The sequence below is a fragment of the Lissotriton vulgaris genome, chromosome 11 (genome assembly GCF_964263255.1).
Source record: "Lissotriton vulgaris chromosome 11, aLisVul1.2, whole genome shotgun sequence".
NCBI classification, from domain to species: domain Eukaryota; kingdom Metazoa; phylum Chordata; class Amphibia; order Caudata; family Salamandridae; genus Lissotriton; species Lissotriton vulgaris.
Window position 1 is genome coordinate 348,705,274 of NC_141699.1, and position 14,650 is coordinate 348,719,923.

General features: G+C 42.0%; 1 protein-coding gene across 6 annotated transcripts in view; it reads left to right on the top strand.

Annotated features, from left to right (window-relative positions):
- OSBP2 (oxysterol binding protein 2) overlaps nt 1-14,650 on the top strand; it is a 1,786,946-nt gene that overhangs the window by 1,712,320 nt on the left and 59,976 nt on the right. For all 6 annotated transcript variants that reach the window (XM_086943307.1, XM_086943309.1, XM_086943310.1 and 3 more), the window contains 2 exons: nt 81-265; nt 6,012-6,232. In XM_086943307.1, the coding sequence (XP_086799433.1) occupies nt 81-265; nt 6,012-6,232 (406 nt within the window). The remainder of the gene's footprint in view (nt 1-80; nt 266-6,011; nt 6,233-14,650) is intronic.

The window sequence follows — 14,650 nt, forward strand, 5'->3', positions numbered from 1 at the left end:
GAAATACCAAGGAATAAAGTTTAAAAAAAAATCATAGAGAATCTATATGAGTTATTAACTGTTTATTTTCTCCTGTCCAGGTTTCAGGTGTGGTTACAGATGCTAACGGCAAAGCTCACTACGTCTTGTCAGGGACCTGGGACGAAAAGATGGAGTTTGCAAAGATTGTAGAAAGTACCAAAACCATTGCCACCTCTGAGGACAAACAAAAGACTGTCTACGAAACAGTTCCCTCAACTCTCATATGGAAGAAATACCCTCTTCCGTAAGTATTGCTATCACAACTTGTTGCCTGGCTTGAGATGACATAAGGATTTTTGGAAATGTGTCTAAAATTTAGAATCAATATTTATGGTTAAAGTTAACCCTCCCTTCCTTCGGCATAACAAACATCTGGTGCCAGGCAGGTTTCATATTTTGTGGTATAGTGGCTTAAGTCTAGACCTTTTATGACATGGATCATCTCATTGAGTTCAATACAAGATAAGACAGTGTAAGGATTTGGTCATATATGTCTTGCAGAAGAAAAGCCATGACCCGCATCCTAGGATCTTCAGTTTTTAGTGTTATATGTAAGACTAATTCCCCACTGTGTGCAGGGACCCCAGAACACATATATCCAATATTTCAGATTGTCAGAGGGTGAAGAGTTCAGTATGACAAATTTAGAGAATCATATCCATAAAATTTATGTAGGAGAAATGTTCAAAATACTTGCAATATTTGATATATTAATGTCAATACCGCTCTTCTCAAAACTACATTGTAGCACCTAAAAGTATAGCTTTCTGCCTAACATCCCAAAATAGAGAGGAAAAGAGCAGCCTGATCGTCTTACTTTATAATTGTTAAAACATCATTCGCCCCCTTTAAATTTCCATAATGTCTCATACTGGCAGTTGCATCACAGTCAGGTCATCAGCTCTTTATTCCAGCTTTTGTGAGTTCCTCTCAGAACGTGCATTTTTTTTCTTTCTTCTATTGTTGTCATTTTGTGGAAGGACGCATTAAGAGGCATTTTTTACTTTATTTCCATCTTTTTTCCCCACCAGTATAGCTTCTCTTTTCGTGAAGTGCCCTTCTTATGGAAGGAAAAAGCTGACACAGACCACCATAAGGACTGTCTCCAAATGTTGACAAAATAGTGAAAAGGAACTTACAATGAGAGAGATAGGGCATCAAAGGAAGCTGGAAGACTTCTGATGGATACATCTGCCAGTGGATTCCTCACCATGTGAATATGACTGCGAGGAAGTCTGGTTTTAAGTCCTGCAGAGAGTGCGGTAAGCAGTTGTCCATCACTGACCCGCACGAAGATTGTGTTTGGTGCTTGTCTTCCGACCACGACGTCGATGGATGTCCAAGCTGCAGGAAGATGAACCCAAAAGCGTTGAATGAGAGACAGGCGAAGCTTTTTATGGCTAAAATGAGGAAGGATAAGAAAGCAAGCCTCAGCTTCCACTCTTACAGAGTCTTCCTCTACTAATGACTCCCATGGAGGAAGATCCAGGAAGGGTAAACATCCTTTACAACAACTGCATTACAACGCAGTCCACTACAGCGCATTTTTTACTCCATGAAATCTTTTACAACGCAGGGCTTTACACTGCACACTTAGGTTTTGTCTCATCTCTTGTTTGATTGTTTCTTCTATTTCCACTTGTTATCAGTTGTATAATATCAGCAACAAGTAAAACCGAGAGCTTGTTCAATCATTGGACAAAAAAGTCTACAATACTATGGTTGAGAAATATCCAATTATCAGAAATCTGCAAAGCAGCCACTTGCAAGTCAATCCACACCTTAGCAAGACATTACTGTCGTAATTCTGACTCTAGTGTAGGTCAAGCTAATTGGAGAGATCTTTTTTTGATAATACTCTATTTAGACAATACTCTAGTCATGAAAACTGTAGAGAACTCTTTCTTGTTCTGTGTGATCAAGAGCCAATAAGGAGAACATTTTCATTCTAATATTTTAATGTCTTAATTCTGGCTCTAGAGTATATCAAGCAACTTTAATAAATCTTTTTGGATACTACTCTATTTAGACAATATTATAATCATAAAAGTTATTGAATAATCTTTCTTGTTCTGTATGATCAAGAGCCAATAAGGAGCAAAACTCAATTCTAATCTTTGACAATCAATGAAGATCCTTTGATGGGGTAGAAATGGATTCCTGCTTGTGGCACTGGACCCTGCATCACAGGCATCTTAATTGAAGTTATAAACAGTCTTCCCTTCTCCTGGCTTTGATCTTGGTCATACAGCATAAACATTTTGAGAGTTTATTCTGCATTTATCTAAAAGTGTTTGTTAAAAAGAACTGACTCTGTAAGGCAACTGCAAGTAGAAATTAGCATGGGATATGAAAGCCCCTGTTGTCCGAAAGGGGCAGAGTGCTGCTATAAGTCTATTAGGCTCTCGTCCTGTCTATTTAGACATGTTAGTTAGCAGGCTATGTTCTTGACTTTTATATATATGTCAAACAGTCACAATATTAGAAATTAGAATTGTGCATAGATGTTTGGGGTTGACTATCTGCATGTCTTTATAATGATTTTTTCACTCTCTCACAATCTGGTATATTGGCTGTGAGTGTTCAGGGGTCTCTGCACGCACTGGGAAATTATTTTAATGCATTGTGGCTTCAACACAGATAACTATGATGCAAAATCATGACTAAAAGCAAGTATAAATGTCTTATTCTGTTTTATAACGTCCAGTGAGCCTTATTCAGGGTAGAGCTGTGAAACCATGCAATTTATATCAGACTCCCACCTGCAAAAACCACCACACCATGATAAAAAATATGATCCTTTTTAACAGGGCAGTATCATTTACGTCTGTAGTTAATTTCTGAGTAATCATCGACTGTTTCCAAGTTGATGTAGGGACATATGATTCAAAATGAGACGTAATGACAAAAATATTCTTGGCCAAGTTTGGTGCTCTTTCTTCAATCCCATTCCTGGGGCCCTTAAAAGTGTCAGAGTGTAAGTCTGAACGTAGAGTGCTTTACTGAGAGCAATGCAGATCCAAAGCTGGTCGAGGTTGAGACCTTCCTGGGCACGGATACCAGACGTTGCCCATTCAGAGCTTTCCCACCGTCGTTGATGACCTGAGCAGGTCCCTGCTTTTTAGCAACCCGCCTTCATTGAACCCTGACTTAGATAGAGCTTGCAACTTGCCTTGCATGATGACTAGTTGAGGATCATCTTCTCTCCAGAAATTGTGTTTCTGGGATGGGCCTTCCTAGGTAGGCTGGAGGATGCGAAGCTGTGTTTAGCCCTACTTGCACTTCAAAGACACTACCTCAGCTCACAAACCAAGAAGGTAGCAAATTCCCAACACCTCTATGGGGCAAAACTCAAGATGTTCCTTCCACTTCCAAATAAAACATAGAATCTTCAGGCCCACTCTTCAGTTCACTTCTGGACCGGCATAAAGGGATCTCAGAGGATAGACTTGCTGCCTGTTGCCTGCAGTGTACTTCAGAGGAATGTCCTGCTGCACTAAGAGAACTGCATTGCTACCTCAAGCCTGCCTGTGCCCTCAAACGACTGCCATCCTGCTTTTACCTCCAGAGTGACTCCAATGACTAGTTGACTGGCCTCCTGATCCGAGCCTCAGGGACTGAAAAGGATTCAACCATCTTGAACCTGCAACTAGACACAGCCTGAGAGAGTCCTGACCCTCCACGAGAGGTGACTGGGACCTACCTGCTTGTCAAGCCGTCCAATTGGCCTGACTTTGTTCTTCTCCTTAGCAGCAACTCTTGTTCAGCAGCCCCTTGCAGAAGGGGTATCGGGCTTCGTGGAGCCCTCATCAGCTACAGCCTCCAGCTTCGTCCCACTTAAGATTTTCAACTTCCATAAAAGAGAATAAGTCTGAATGTAGACATCTTCACCTAGCCTTCATCCAGCAGCTTCCTGTCGATGACGGTGACTCTTCAGACACCCCCAGCTGCCTTGCTCTGCTGAACTCTACCTTCTCAGACATTTCTGTATAAGACTCCTACTAAATCAAAGTAAGCGGAGACTGGACCCAGTCCACCTCGTGTATACAAACGTAGTCCATTGCGACAATCCATGACGTTTGACTTTGCCCTATCTTGCGTGACTAGATGCCCGCATTTGCCGCTTTGATATTTCTGCATTTGCCTCTTGATATTTTAGGCGCTATTTTTCACTTTAAACTTTAAAGATTCATAACTCTGTTTCTACGGATTGGATTTTGTTGTTTTGGTGTCAAGTAATTTATTGAATTTGAGTTTATTTTTCTAAATTGCTGTGGTACTTTTCTTGTGCTATGCTTTTACTTTATTACTGTTTAAGTGCTGCTTAAATAATTTACACATTGCCTCTAAATTAACCTTTACTGCTTTTGTGGCAAGCTATCAGAGGGTCAAGCACAAGTTAATTTAGTGACGAGAATACGAGAAAGGGTAAAATTCAAATCCCTATGTATCGCCCACAAATTGCTGCAGGGCAAGGGCCCCCCGTACTGAAGAAACTAATACTACCCTACAAAGCCAACAGACCACTTCGCTCAGATGGCGAGCATTTGGTCATTGTGCCCAGAGTGAAAAAGGCACGCACAGGAGGAAGGCGATTCTCTGTTAACACAGCCAAACTGTGGACCTCCCTTCCACTGAAGTTACGGGCCAAACCCTGCCACCTACGCTTTCGGAAACTCTTAAAAACCCACTTATTCCCTTAATCTGCTGCATTTTGTTTCTCTGTTTCCCGCCCCGGTCTTTTTGTTCAGGTTTAGCGCTGGGATGCTTCCGGGTAACTACGCGCTCTATAAATCCTCATTCATTCATTCATTTGTGGTTCACCCTAACAAAGATTTGGCTGTTACTTGAGTAGGGTTTCGTCCCCCTCAAACAACATTCCGGTTTCTCACAAACCTCAAATTTTATTGCAGTTGCCATACACAAACCAGTTTACAAAACCCTGATGCCAAGGATGGATCCTGTGGAAATCATGTGTTACTCGCCAGCTGGAGTTTGGTGAAGTTATCATAGTTACCTGTTTTGGCCTGTGTCCATATTCTTCTCCCCAGTGTCAATGAATTACAGAAGCCAGAGAAGACCTAAGCAAAGGTGACCTGCATTGAAGTTTAGTAGCTATGAAAAACACGTAGCTGTCTTGTTACCTTTTGAGGTAACAAGTGTAATCCATGATATGAAAATGTCAAAGACTTTTAAAAAACCTATGAAGAGGTACAGACTTCTACCTGATTTGAGGGATGGTGGTAATGAAACATCTGTAATCTTTCAGAACATTTTGAGTTACCTATCTGCACATCTGGTCCTGTCATGTAACCACCCTATTTAGTGGATTCTAGGTGCAAGACCTACCACAGGAAGATACACCTCAGGCTCTGACATCAACTCCTGAAAGGCCCAAAGTTGGCTCTTCCAGGCATGATGATGGACTAGCTTACCAATCTAAGGCTTAATGATCTCTTGTTGTTAACTTGATAAAAAAAAACCAATGGAAATGGTAATGAACTTTCAGAAAAAAAGCAAAAGGAAAATATAGGGAATACCTCCCATCATGTTAAAGAAATGACCAAATAGGAATTGTCTGTTGACTCCACTTGAGTGTCCTTTAGGTGTCTGAATTTTCAAACAGAAGGCCCATCAAAACTGATTGTTTATCCCAAATGTTTCTCCATTAAGTTTTCTTCACCAAGAGTGGATGTAATCACTTTAGTAGAGAAATGTCTGTGGATCCTGCTGTCAGATTTTCAACCAACTCCTTCAAGTTGGCCAGTCTGCCAACTCCGTTAAAAGAAAATCCGTCAGCCAAACTCAGAATCACAGATGTAATGTCTTTGAAACTGTTTTTTTGCACAGCAAGGGAGCATTTTATTAGTGAAAATGTTTTATAATGTAGTGTACGATTTTTAAAGTCCATATAAAATGTCTTGGTGCAATTGGGACTACTTAGAGGAAAATGCAAATTCTGTTTCAAAACATCATTACTCTTCTTGCAGGGAAAATGCAGAAAACATGTATTTTTTCTCAGACTTGGCCTTGACCCTGAATGAACCAGAAGAGGGAGTTGCACCTACTGATAGTCGGCTACGACCCGATCAACGACTCATGGAAATTGGCAAGTGGGAGGAAGCTAATGTTGAGAAACAGCGCCTGGAAGAGAAACAGAGGGCTGTGCGTCGGCAACGCGAGACGGATGCTGGTGAAGCCCTAGAGGAAGGTGAGGGCTTTCACTTTTCAGTAAAAGTTCAAAATTTGACTAACAGAAATATCTTGTATATGTACCTGTCAGTATTTTGTATATGTTTGTATCTAATCAACACAGGATCTTCAACCCTTATGGTCACACGAAAAGCCTATTTTCTCATTTTAATTGTGAGATCTCTGGAGGGATTCTATGTGTTATTTTATTAACAATAATCTTTTAGATATGCTAAACCTCTCTCACAAATGTTCATCGTGGATGGCTGCACACAGCGCAAGCTCGCCCCCTGCCACCAAGGGCTATCAAAGCCAGCTTCCTGAACTGTGTGATAGAACTGACTTCCTGAGAATTGTAACAGCCAAGCTTCCTGAAGAGCTGACGATACAAGTGCTCCAGAATTATACCAACAGATTCAGAGACAGCGTAAATAATTTGAGGCAGTGGAAGTGTGACTGAGAGAGGCAGGACTAAAAAAGATTGTGCTTTACCCTGTGAACAGGATTAATGAGATCACATCTTGTTCCTATTCCCAGAAATCACCTGGGATTGGTTAGAGGGTAAAATGGGTCTTAGAAAAGTGGAAACATGAGCTGAATCAAGAAAGAGGTGTAAAGACAAACTGTGATCACTGGTAGTGAAGAAACAAACACACAAACAATGGAAAGGCATTCTGTCCACCAAATGGTAGTGAACGACTATGCCATGTTGTCCCTGCAGAACAAAGTAACATTAACTGAGGGGGTTGCATCAGCCTGAATAACCAAAGCCAACAGCACAATCACCTAGGACTCCTGGAAGATCAGATGAAGGATCTAGGGTGACCCGATCCCTCATTATCTCTTCCAAACTCGCATTTATACAAGTTAAATCCCTTCATAGAACCTATTATATATTCTGGATTCTAAGGCAAATGGGCAGACTTCACATGCCAGACTGCTTTAGATGTAAATCAGACATGAGGGATTTTTCTCCCATGTGACATAGTCCTTCCCAATTATTTAGAGCTACTGGTCTAAGATATTCTTTATGCTTTCAAAGGTCTTACATATCACCATCAAATCGTGCCCTAAATGGGTCCATTGCGGAATAATTGAAGAGGCAGGTTAACAAAGGAGTGCCAAGACCCTGATTAGCCTGGGGTTCTAGCTAACCAAGCGAGACATAGCTAAATATAGGACTTCCCCCTGTCCTATATGGCATAGTGGCAGCGGCTTATGGAGAGATGTGCTGTTATGGAAAAATATATATATCTGATGCGAGGCTGTCCCCACAAAGATGAGAAATATGTGGCCCTTCGGTCTTACTTTTCTGTCTGTCTGTATGATATGGGGGGGGGGGGGAAATAGTGGATTAATTATCAGTGTTTACTGTTGTAAAAAAGCATACCGTAGCTGGCTTGTCTGTAAGTTGAGAATGCCTGCTTGGACTGCTTATATTGTTTGCTCATGAATGCTGGGTGGTGTTCGCAGCACACTGCAACTTTTATCTGTTGTTGACCATTAAGTTCTTTGATGCTATGGGTGAGTTATGGCATAGCGGTGGTGGACATCTGTTTTTCACCAAACCTTCCGCCAGTGTTAAATGGAAGTATGACCACTGCCCAAATGTACTAGAGGTTGGTTTGGAGATTACACTTTCAGTGTGGAAGTTGAATAGTCTGCACATCATCATTAAGTAAATGGTCTGAAAAAAATTAACAAGAATAGGTTTTGTGAATGAGACACGCCAAATCCCTAAATATGAGAATTGGCCTTGAAGAAAGTATGTTAAAATATCTTAGTCAACACATCCAGCAGTATGAATGGTAGGTCCATTTAAAATGATTTGTCAGGAGACTCAACAATCATGTCAAGAAACACAGGGTACAGTCGTTCCTGAAGCCTCAGTGTTGGGCGAGGTGCTAGCCTTCCAGGAAACATGTCGCACTGTAGAGGAACACAATAGTGTGTTAAATAATTAGATGGAGAGTATGTTTAGGTTCTCATATTCCTCTTCCTGTGGGGCATAGCTCTGTGGATACAAAGTGAAATACCATTTCAGGCAATGTCAATACTACAGCCCACACAGGCTCTAGTTGTGGTGAGTGAGGAATTGGTTGGCAGAGACATACGCTTGGTCCATGTATATGGGACCAGGTGCATAACCTTATCATTCTTCCCCAGACTGTTGAAAATAGGGGCGCCAAGGCTGGGTTCACCGATGGTGTAGTAATTGTGTAATGTCGGGATTTATAGACAGACACCCCCTCAGGCTAGGCTAGAACATAAACTCACAACGCAACTGGTGGAACTGACTAATAAGCCAAATGTTGAGGTCTGGATGGAACAACATTACCAAGAACATGGGTTCACCTACCTCGCAATTCCTTGAATAGAAAAGACTACCTCTTAGTGCTGAGACATGTGAGGGGTCCACAGAGGTGAGGTAGATGGACGGAATGCTGTTGATCACTCTCCTATCCATAAGTTGTGCACACAACACCACACTAGGCTCCCCTTCCTGTGTGGAAACTCAGAGCACAGTTGCTCCAAGAGAAGGCCATTAAGATAAGGCTATGCACGTTATAGTTTAGTTTGAGAACAACTTGAATAATACTTCCCACAAGGCCCCTAAATGGGACAAACCAAAAGCAGTGACAAAGAGGCTGTATCTAGGTAGGATATGTGGCGTCTCCTCACAAATTAGGGTAGATATCAGCAACCTACGACTGCAATTGCATGAAGTGAGGCATCCCTCCTGAATACTAATGAAGCACAAGAGACTGTTGTAGACAATAGGCCTGTTTGAAATTTAAATCATGCTGGCGTAATTCATGTAATTTTGGTAATTTGTGTTACGCTTGTTATGCAAAACTCACAAAATTATACCATTACTCCACTCTCAAAATTAAGTCATTGTTTCTGGTAAAGATACCACACAGGCGCAGAAGAACAAGGTGAATAACCAAACAGTGCTCAAATACAGTGCTAAATGATAGGTGTGCAGTTCACGTAATAATGCTTAATTTTCCATAATTTTTCAGGCATTTTGTAGAATTACGCAAAAGAACTTTACGTGATTCACACACTCCAATAGGCAAGAAACATAAACTGGGAGAATAATTTGATGAATTGGATAGATATTCTTACACATCCTAAAGACCAATAATACATAGACACTGACATTAGCCTGGGAAAATGCTAGCATGGCTTCTGAACAGAGAAAACCACAGAGACCTGTTGTGAGAGTGGCAGACTAGTCCAGCGACACTACTCAAATAGACATTTACAGAGTATTCCACCAATACCTATATATTATGCATATCCGACAACCAAATGAAGACCATGACAAGATAAAAAGATACATAAAACAAGCTTTACTGCCAAAATTAACAATTAGACGAACCACTAACACAAGATGAGTAGAAAGTCACACTTAAAGAAATGATGGGTAGCAAAACTTCAGGCCCAGCAACCTACCTGCTAAATTATTTAAATGTGCTTTCTTGTAAATAAACTGTTATAGGTCTGGGAGAAAGCAATAGAGAGAGACAGATTGCCAGACTTGATGCAAGAAGCAGCCATAATAATGATACTTGAACCCTGGTATAGATGCGATAGACTATAAATCTTATTGACCGCTTTTAATGATCAATATCAATATTGAAATTATTAGCAAGGCAGTAGCATGTAGATTAATAAGAATGATCTCAAATCTGGTACATCAAGATCAATCAAGCTTTCTATCGGGTAGGAGGGCAGTGGCAAATGTTAGAAGGATTGCCTATGTCAGGCTTCAACTGGAAGAAAGGGAGGAAAAATACATGGTGACTTAGTTAGATATCAAGAAAGCCTTTGATATTGCAGGCAGGGACTTCCTGTTTCAAACTCTGGGGGGCTATGGACTGAACACAAACTTTTGAAATGGATACGCTGTTATACCCTCAAGTTTGGGCTAGAGTTGGGACCAAATGTGTTGTTTCAGTTAGTTGGACTGTAGGACGTGGCACCATATAAGGATGCCTGCTGCTGATAACTTCTAATTGAGCACTCCATTGTCCTGATAAAATGAATAAATAATTTCAGTAAGTGTACTTTAAAAAATGTATTGATTATATTTTTTGACAATGCTTGTTTATTTACTTTTTCAGATGAGATAAGTAGCATAATCATGGATGATTTTTCGTATCCACCACAGTTACTATTTACTCTCTGTAATGATTCCACTATAATCCGTGTTTTCTATATTTAAGGCAGATCTCTAGAACTCTTCTCAAAGGATTAGCTTCAAAGTGCCTATTGCTTCACCCAGGAGGATGCAGTCTCTTTTCACCCATACCCTGTTTTCATTATAACAAGGGGGCCTTGGAGGATCACCCCGCTTTTCTACCGATTGTGATGTCAGATTTTCACATAAACTAGACAATTTGTTTTGCAATCATCTCCCCATCTGTCCTGTGTAGAAGAGAAATCATATGGACTTGTTCATAAGATAGTATTATGTATACTAAATAAAAAGAGTATGTAGTCCAAACTACTGTTCATTATGGAGGAGTCTATTTGCTCTAACCTAACTTCTCTCAAGCACCCATAGTTGGGTGAGAGTTCACTCCAGCAGGGTACAGGCAACCACCGCAGCTCTTAATAAGAATTAGCAGATTTTGAAATAGATTTTCATTCCAGAATTCACTCACTGGTGGGCCTGGCCACCATGCACAACCTCTGTGATTATATGAATTGTGCTCTTGGTCACCTTCCTCTAAAGGGGAAGCAATGTACGTATTATTCTCTTCTACTATTTATTATCACTCAAGAAAGCCCCAAATGGAGTAGGAGAATGTACTCAGTTGGAATCCTAGGTCTCCATCTTGAGTGTTTCCTTTACATTTATAAACCTCTGGCCATAATCCAAGATGAACTAAGAGTATTGTTTTTTTTGGTCTTTTCTTGACCTCTAAGAAACACAAAATGCCATGCAGTTCATGCTGACTCGAAACTTTAAATTATTAGTGTAAGAATGAATGTGTTTAAATCTAAAATATTAGCAGTATTCTTTGAGTTTACTTTTTAAAGTGTACTTCTGAGTGTTCCACTATAGTTTTCTTTAAAAGTGACTGAATTGGTTAAATTGACTGTGTTAAGTAGACAGAAAATGCTACCATCCAAGGATCACGTTTTCTTTATAAAACCATGTTTTCAAATAGTTTTCTCAGTTCCTGCTCATGGACTTAAATATTCTGCTGGTTTCGTACCTAAAGAAGATACCCATGATGAATGAGATTCAGATTCACAATGGAGTAACTTTTCCTCGTGGCTGCTTAATTCCTTAGGTCCAGGCACAAGATGAGATATAGAAGAGAGCAGTAGAATAATAGCAACCACTGGGTAGCTTACAAATTAAAAGGCAAGGGTTGTATTGTGAGGCCCCTGAAACTGCCTGGGGGACACAGAGGAGAGGAATTTCGGGTTTTCCTTTACGCTGTTTTGCCATTGTCAATAATAAAGCACTAGTCACATACACATTAGCCCATAGATACCTGACTAGGTAGCTCAGGTAACTTGGGCCAAGATCCAGGCCCTCAGCCTTCATTCAGCCCAGTTCTTCCTCTGGTAATGAAGGTTCACAGAAGCAGAAATTGTTTACCTGTACAACTGTTATTTCCTTACTACTAATCTCAGTGTTGCTGAATACATGTAGGGGCCTGGGCTACTGCAGCCACAATCTCTCTGGATGTCCCTGACTTCTCTTTCTGGTAATCGTGATCTTTTCAGTGCCAGAATGGGGATGGGTGGTGATCCAGTACATAGCACTGACCACACTTACAAAACAAGGTAGACCATAGTAATCATCGAATGTGTCTGTACTCTATTTCTTGTATGTGATACAGTTGCTCTATTACAATGTACTATGGGAGGTGGGCTGGTGGTAGGAGTGCTGCAGCACTAGAATATAGGATGCTGCCATTGAAGCCTGTCACCAGCCCTAGTTGTGTCTCTGTGTGTTAGACAAGCAGGTTGGTTATCCACTCAAGAGTTTCAGGCAGTTTAAATTATATATTGCCTCCATGTTGAATCTTGTTTTTTAAGTGTTCCATTTTCCCCTAGTCATCCATAGCTTGTGACTGGTGTGTATATATAAACTTCCTCTTCTGTCTGTCAGTGCATTGCAGGCTTGTGTACAGCTTCGACAAAACAAAAAAAATACCCCTGGGCCCCTATCATTTGATGGGCACACTATCCCCATTTGTGGTGAGGCATACCTTAAAGCATGCACAGGGCGTCAACTGTGACAGCGCACCCAATTGCAATCAATGATCTTCCCCAGGGCATCTACGCATTTGTGCCTTCCCTTGGTACTGTCTGCACAGTAAAAGATGGATAGGCTGTGTGAAGCAGCCACTCCGTCTTTACTGTGCGGGTAATGCCTGCCTGCTCTTCAAAAAGGGACATAGAGTCCCCTGCAGATGGGACTCTGTCAGTACACTCCTAAAGGCCTCTTTGCCTCTGTGCCCACACCCATAAAATGGTGAGGGCACATAGGCAAAATGTTTCCAAATCAGGCTGTTTTCACCAAAAACAAGGAAAGAAGAAGGAAAATAATCAAGTCAATAAATGTGCTAATGATCTGTGATGTAGATTTTACTCTCACCAAGATGTTGTCACAGGTACCCAGATCCTTTCATGACTCTGCAACAGGTTAGTATCCTTGGCATTATGAGTAATTCCATCTGCTGATGGTTGTTATGTTTAACAATCCTTACACATGCACAAACAGAGGTCTGGAGACAGAGTCTGACCTGAAGGAGGCAAGACCTGCTGAGCCGGCACTCGGACTGCGGAGCTATCGCAACCGGCCACCAGACCCGTGCCTTCAGAAACACCACATCGCGGCGCAGCTGAAGCCCCGGGGAACCGCTGAGTCGGCTCGGCGGAGGGTCCCGAGCCAGCACCGCCACAGCAGAGGAATCCAGAAACACCACACTCTCCGCGCGGAATAGCGGAAACAACACCACCAGCCCAGCTGCACCGGGACCAAGGTGGACCGAGCACCGGACCCATCCCCCCCCCTTCTCTAAATTGGCAGATGCTGGCCGCTACAGGGGTACAACGGACAACACGTGCAGCAGGAGAGCACCGCGGGACGAACACCGGACCCCGCCTCCACTCACGAGCTGAAACAACGGACCCCCCCTCCACCCAGAAGCCGCCGATTGCAACGGACCCCCCCCCCCCCCAGAAGCCGCCGTAGCCGCCGAAACAACGGACCTCCCCCCCACCCAGAAGTCACCGATTGCACACCGGGATGAGGACAGCACCCCCCTCCCCGCAGTAAAGGACCTCTCCCACCCGCCCCGCAGTAAAGGAACACCAACGGACTGGAGGGCTGAGAGGAGCAGCGGACGCCGGCATGGAAATAGTTTGCAGTCACTGGTGGAGCACATGAGCGCGCAGCGGACACAGTCCTTAACTACAAGAGAAGGTATTTATGTACATTTTCTTTGGTTCTGAACTTTGTTGTACTTGTACAAAATGGCGGGGGTCGGAAAAACAAGAACCTAAGGCCATAAATCACCTACTGTGCCCACGAGAGTCCATCGGGATGAGTCTCCCCCACAGAGGGAGAAACGAAACTGATCTCACTGCTCACAAGCATGGAAATAAAAAGAGGACTAAATGTCTGATCTCACTGCTCACAAAGCATGGAAATAAATAGTGGACTAATGTCTCTTCTCCCCATATGTGGTGGCCATTTTGACACAGTCTCCCCCCTCGGAACACCATCGTGGCTAATCATTCTTTTGCACCTTATGTACTAAGATCTGGTCTCCTCAGGCTATCTCTAATCGTATTTGGCACTGTCTCCGTAACTTCCTTTCCTTCACCTGTGTCACAACGAACGCTACCTCACACCTAGCTTGGAACTGGGCTTGCTTCAAACGGAACCTGGAACCTCTCCACCCTGCTCACAAGCAATAACAACAAATAAAGGACTAGCGTCTCCAGTCCCCCTACATGGCGGCCTTTTAAGACTGACCTCTCTCTCTACTCAGCGGCCATCACGGACTAGTCATTGCCTTTTACTGCAGGCTCTAATTTTATTTTAATTATTTTATCTTATTGTCTTATTACTGGATTACTACACTGTATGCATTGCTTTCACACTGCCATCGTATATTCTAGTGTTATATTGTTATTGCTGCAATATATATGCACATTTATGGGACTTAGTAACTCATTAGTAGTTTAGCCCTATTCTAGCCTGTATTTTATTGTATTTTTATTGTAGTGCTATATTGTTATTACTGCAATATGTATGCACATTTATGGGATTTAGTAACTCATTAGTAGTTTAGCTCTATTCTAGCCTGTATTTTATATGCGGCAAGCTGCACATATCTCACCTTTATCCCCATCATTCGCTGTCCGCTTCCGCATTTATTTATTTTCTTATTGG